The 6,000-nt window shown below is 42.3% G+C and overlaps 1 protein-coding gene across 1 annotated transcript in view; it reads right to left on the minus strand.

Annotated features, from left to right (window-relative positions):
* Positions 1-5,763, minus strand: part of grin2ab (glutamate receptor, ionotropic, N-methyl D-aspartate 2A, b) — a gene marked incomplete at both ends in the record, with an annotated part of 126,648 nt that extends 120,885 nt beyond the window's left edge. The window contains 2 exons of the mRNA XM_083909503.1: positions 4,435-4,650; positions 5,746-5,763. Coding sequence (XP_083765629.1) covers positions 4,435-4,650; positions 5,746-5,763 — 234 coding nt within the window. The remainder of the gene's footprint in view (positions 1-4,434; positions 4,651-5,745) is intronic.
* Between the last annotated feature and the right edge of the window lie 237 nt (positions 5,764-6,000).

Consider the following 6,000-nt stretch of genomic DNA (forward strand, 5'->3'; position numbering starts at 1 on the left):
CCGGAGCAGTATTGATCAGATATTTTGGTACGTCTCTCAACATGGGACTACAGAAACACTATTTTTGTAAGCGGACACTGGGAAACTGCTGAAATGTCAGTCTCTCAAAATCAAAATCAATTGATTTACATTTATGCTTTTTATTATGGAATTACAGATCCAGCTTGCTATCTTTATTATTATCACATGAACACAGATAAGATTTCTATTAGGGCTGCATCCATTATTCAATTCATCGATTATTGACGGTTTTGTTTTCGTTCTCTGATTTTTCAGCTCCTCAAATGTGAATATTTGCTGGTGTCTTTGCTCCATACAACAGAACACAGACATTTGAAAACATCATCATTTCCTGGTTTGGTAAACACCGATCAACATTTTCTGACAGATTAATCGATCATGGAAATAATCGTTAGTTGCAGCCCTAATTTCTACTATGAATTCTGTTTTGTGGTTATGAGTTGGTCCAGTGAGCTGATGAGAAGCACAATGATAAAACTCGATTCCAGAAATTACACTTTGAAAATGTGAATTAGTCAAACACTGCTTATTATGACTTAATATGGCCGACTAACTCATTAAATGAGATCCCTGACTGAGTTTTGATCAAATGATTAAACAGCAGTTTCATAAGAGGCTTTTGGGGTTATTAACTTGTGTGAGGCCGTGCTATCACACATCAATATTAAAAAAAAAAGAAGAGCAGCAGGGGTCAAATGACTCATTATCATATGTCACTCAGTGCTTTGCACTGGTAATTACTGGGAACAGGAACATGAAAACACTCATTTTCATCTTCTGGAGGCTCATGTGAGCAGCACGTGACCTGTGATTGTGAGTACAAAGACACCAAGTGTGAGGGCAGGGCTCGTTACGTCGCTCCGACAGTGAAGAAAGAGGGAGTTCAATTAGGAGTTCAGTTTTGTCAGTGCAAATGTCAGCGCTGGCTCTTCTCGGGACGACACCGTCTGACGCAATGCAGTACACGCATAGTAGAAGGTTTAATTGACTTTAAAGAGAGCACTCGTTCAGCAGATGACAGCTAAAGGCCATGCCAGAGGCTTGGTGACTGCACGTGCTCTGGTTTAATGCTCCGAGCAGAACTCCATCACTTTTCATCTAAGCGTGTGTTTTTGTTTTGTTTTGTTGTTTCCTTGTTTGTTTATTCCTTTCTTCAAATAAGCAGTTTGTCAGCTTTGGTGGATGGTGAGCTCCAACCCAAGACACCGTGCAGAGACGGGGATTATTTGCTGTAGCTCTTATCACAGGATATGTCAATATCTCCTTCAGGACAAATGCAGCTACAATGCAGGGCAAGAAGGTGCATATTCCACCCACAGGGTCTTTGGCTTTTCCCTTTTCAAGCATCTTCATAATTATTCTTCATAAGCTCTCAGCTGAAATCATGTGCTTCCTCCTACTTAAAACCCTCCATTTGTGCATTAAAAAGGCAGAAAGAAGAAAAGGAGCAGATGTGAGGATTCTTAGTTTGTTTGTGTGTGACTGAAATATCTTAAAATGAGCTACAACACAAGACAGCTCATCTAAAAAAAAAAAAATACCTGAAAATATTACGGCTCAGTAAGACCAAAGAGACTATTTTACGGGAAAGCTACTTTGCTGATAAGCCTCTTTTTTTTGTGACTGTGTCACAGTAAAAGCGCAAAAATAATTGCAATACTTTTGGATCATTTGCAGTAAAAGCCACCAGTTCAAAGGCAATAAAAAAAACTCTAATTTTAGGACTAATTTTGGGCTCCAGCCCTAAGATTGTTGAGCAGATTATTAAAAGCCACTCACCAGGAGCTTGTGTTGCTATAAGCTGCTGCAAACCAGAGATGTGTGTCAGTTTTCTGAGCCATAACCATGTTACTTATCTACAAATGTGATTCTGACTGCTTTTTTGGTGTTTCAAAAATTTCATTTTTTCTGCTATTGGAATCACACTGGTGTCCACTCATACAGTATGTGCTGTAAATTAGGTCTGAACAATTTTGAATACATCTAATTACAATTATTTTTGACAGGAATTGCAATTGATCTGCGATATCAGAGAGAATGCTGATGTTTATATCATTATTCTCATATTTAAAAGGATTAATGTGTGATATTTGTGCAGATCTGTGAGAAAGAAAGACGTTCCCTTCCGTCTGTAGAATAAAATGTGTATAGGTCAAGACAATAATTAATCTGAAATTATATTTTGACACACATTTTGGGTTTAAAAAATATTGTGCCTCGCAGACGGCTGTTTAGTCATTTCGGTAAAATTTCGATCAATTGCTCTGCCCTAGTTCTAAATGGGAACATCATTTACGAAAATCCACAATCATGTTCTGTTGAAGAAGCCCCATGTGACTGAGACCATGAACTCCTCAAGAAATGTTTTAATGACATAATAAATCAAGTGAGAAGCGGACTCATTTTCCCATAGATTTTTTTTCAAGCAGTGGCGTCGCTCTCTTGTGGCTATTCAGTGTTTTCTTACTTCCTGATTAGCTTCACACAGCAGAGCTTAACTCTACATCCAATTGCTGAACTCAGTCTAATGGCTGTGAATTACTTGGCAATTGGGTCTGGCACAAAGGAACAGATCAAGGTTTTTCAGCAGTTTCAGGTTTGGGAAACACAGGACCAAACAATGACTTGATTCATCAAGATTCAGTTAGTTGTAGCCCTAAATTAGAGGTAGACCGATTAATCAATTGGGCCCTGCTTTTTACCGTTTTTATTTATAATCATCATCATAATATTTATCTTTATAAATCACCAGTATAGTACTTTTACACATTTTGTTCTAAAAAAAAATCATCTGTTACAACAACGTAACGTACATTCAAGTTTACTCTACAAAGTGCAGTTTTTGGAGTATATGATATGAAGTTCACATGATATGTTTATATAAAATATACAAGCACACTGCAGTGCGTTAATGACAGACCGTTAATGTTGTTCAATACATTTTTATTTAGCTTAAGCAATTTTGTGTATCCTTTGTCGTTATATTTTATCTGATGAAGGGAGAAAAAAAAAGAACAATTTCACAAATCAGAATTGGGCATAGAAAAAGGCTGGAGTCATATGAGCACTCACCTTTGACCTCTATTCTACAAAAATATGTCACAACACCCTCTTCAAAGTGATGTGTGTACTTTGTACACTAGGAAAAAAAACTATTTTGCACTTAGCAGAGCAAAATAGGAACTAAATCTTTTAGATCACAGTAAGAGGAACTGTTTTGGTGAATATCACCACTTCCACTTAGGTGCCATGAAAACAATCTCCCAAGGGCTGTGTTGTTAAAGGCAGCGCAACATGTTTTATGTGCTCGGCACATTAAATGTTCGGGATTGAATGGCTTTACCTGCAGAGAAACGCACGCCGACAGGCCGCTCAGAGACGATGAGTTCTGAACTACGCTACCTGCTCCTCCAACAACAGAGACGCTTCAGTGAGCAGCTCGGTGAGATGAATCTCGACACATCATTTAAACTATACTGTGTCACGCTGGAGTCTCGGTCGTGTGCATCGCATCACTGAGAATTTAATATTTGTATGCTTTTGATTCTGTTTAGCTCGGTTTAAGCAGTTGATAAGAACAGGAAACTCTCTCTCTCTCTCTGGACAAAAAAAAAGCAAAGTGAATAGAGAAGTATGCAAACTATGTGGGTTTAAAAGGTATTATAAGAACACCAACCCCCCCCAGGAATTCATTGCAGCTTTGTAAAAAGATATTTATATTAATGAAGAGAGCAACAGCTCGCTGCTTGTGTTGATGCCCCACAGAGTTGATCTCCTTTAGTGTCATCCCACTATTCAAGGAAATAGGCTACTGCTGAGCACATCATCACTCTCCCTCCCTATAGTTCACTGGTGAGCAGGCGTGAGTGGTCGTGATTGTGATGAAACCAGCACGCGCGCACACACACACACACACAGTATTTAGCTTTTTTTTCTTTAAAGGACATTATTTGCAGTCTCTGATGGAAACATGTGGCTCTAAACCGAGAATCGCGGGCCTGTGTGTGCTGTCATGTCACTCTCCCATACAGTACTTTGATAAGTCATGCACTTATCGTTACATCCCATGTAACATCTGTCTGTGCGCGTGTGTGATGGCTTGTGTGTCCCTGAGAAGAAGAGGAGGAGGAAGAGGAGGAGGAGGAGGAGGAGGAGGACACTTGGTGTGTCAGACTTGGCACGAGAAGCGGCAGGAAAAAGGAAGAAAAATGTGTTTCCACAACGTGACTGCATTCAAAGCCTGAAAACCGTAATTTGAGATATGAATTCATTACATGGCCTCTCGTCAAGCAGGAGAATGTGATGCAACAGCGCCGCTCAGCGACGCGCGGCCGCTGCGTCCTCCTCCCTCTCCCTCTCCCTCTCCCTCCCTCCTTTTCTCTCATTCTCTCTCCCGTGTCCTCCTCTCCTTACCTTCGGTGTCACAAAGCGTGGCTGCTGCAGGTTTGCGGTCGCGGGGGTTTTGCGCCTTCTTCTTCGGAGTCCGTGAGATGAATGCTCATGAGTTTTAGTGGCGCGCTGGCGCGAGGGCCCGTGCGGGCAGCAGCCGCCGAGACCTGAGCGTCTACTGGCATTTTGATTCTTTCTCACTGCGTCAGTGAAACCAGAGGAAAAGTGTTCAAACTTGATCTGGAAAAAGGGGAACATAAAAAAAAGAGAATTATAACAACAGGTCTGTTAATGTTTATTGAGGTGCAGCTCCACAATACGCAGACTTGTTGAATTCCACTGTGCTCAATGGAAGGACGCGCGCCTACACACACTGAAGCTGCTGCTGCTGATGATGATGATGATGATGTCGTTAAATTCACCAAAAGCCATTCACAATCTAACTCTTTGAATTGCATGTGTATTTGTGTGTGTACATGTATACGTCTGTAGTAGAATGAGGACAAAAAACAATTGTTGGGAGGACATGTTGACCTTGCGGGGACATTCATTTTTGCTGGTCCTCTCAACTTTAAACGCCTCTTTAGGGTTCAGAGTTCAGGGTGAGGGTTAGAATTAGGTTCAGATTCAGGTTAAATTAAGGGTTGGGATTAGCCGTTTGGTTAGGATGGGTATGGTTAAGGTAAAGGGGTAGCGGATACATCTATGTGCCTCGTGCACGTCACTGAGAATGCCTTAAAAAAAAAAAGAAAAGTGTGTGTATTTCTGGCATAAACACTGGCCTAAATCAGGACCAGCAGTCCTCATGAAGACCAAATCCTGGTCCTAATTGGGCAGAATGCTTCGTGTCTGATGATATTGATAAGTTGAGGTTGGGTTAGGTTTTGGGTAAGGCTTCGTTTAGACTCCAAGTGAATGGAAGTCAATGAGATGAAAGTCCTTATAAGGATATAGCTGCACAAACGCGTGCGTGTGTGTTAGAGAGAGAGAGCGAGGGGGGGGGGTGTGTTTGGTGTTGGAAAGAGGGAGAGCGCGCGCGTTAAAAACAGCCTGTGGCTCCTGAGCGAATATTCCCCTCACGCTCCTCTCTGACTCTGTGACTCTGTAGCTCGTGTAATGTAGGACACGCAGCAGCAGGTTGAGTGTCGCGGACTCGGACTAAGCGCAAAGAGGAACACAAACCAGCCGTCACTGCTCCACTTTGAGGGGAGAGTGTGCGCCAGAACAAAAACGATGCTCCATCTCCAGCGTCTCCCTCTCTGTGTGAGTTTCACTCACAGCACAGAAAATCATCAGTCCACTACGATGCAAATATTATCCAGTGTCATCACTCACCCCATTCCCGTGACACATCTCTCCAGGCGGCCAGGTGGAGATGACATTGCAGCCTGTTACTCCATTCGGGTGCCCTCGGCAGGAGTGGGAGTCACATCTACGACTCTCCTCTGGTCACATTAATCCACTAGTTTCTCCTCCATTCAGTGCCTTCCCCCCACCCCACCCCCCCAGCAACAAAACCAAGACACCAGCACACGGATAAATCCACCTGTCTGCCTCGGGAGACCTCCCCCCTCCACAGCGGCGGGGAGG

The sequence above is a fragment of the Microchirus variegatus genome, assembly GCF_963457635.1.
Source record: "Microchirus variegatus genome assembly, chromosome: 23".
Classification (NCBI taxonomy): Eukaryota; Metazoa; Chordata; class Actinopteri; order Pleuronectiformes; family Soleidae; genus Microchirus; species Microchirus variegatus.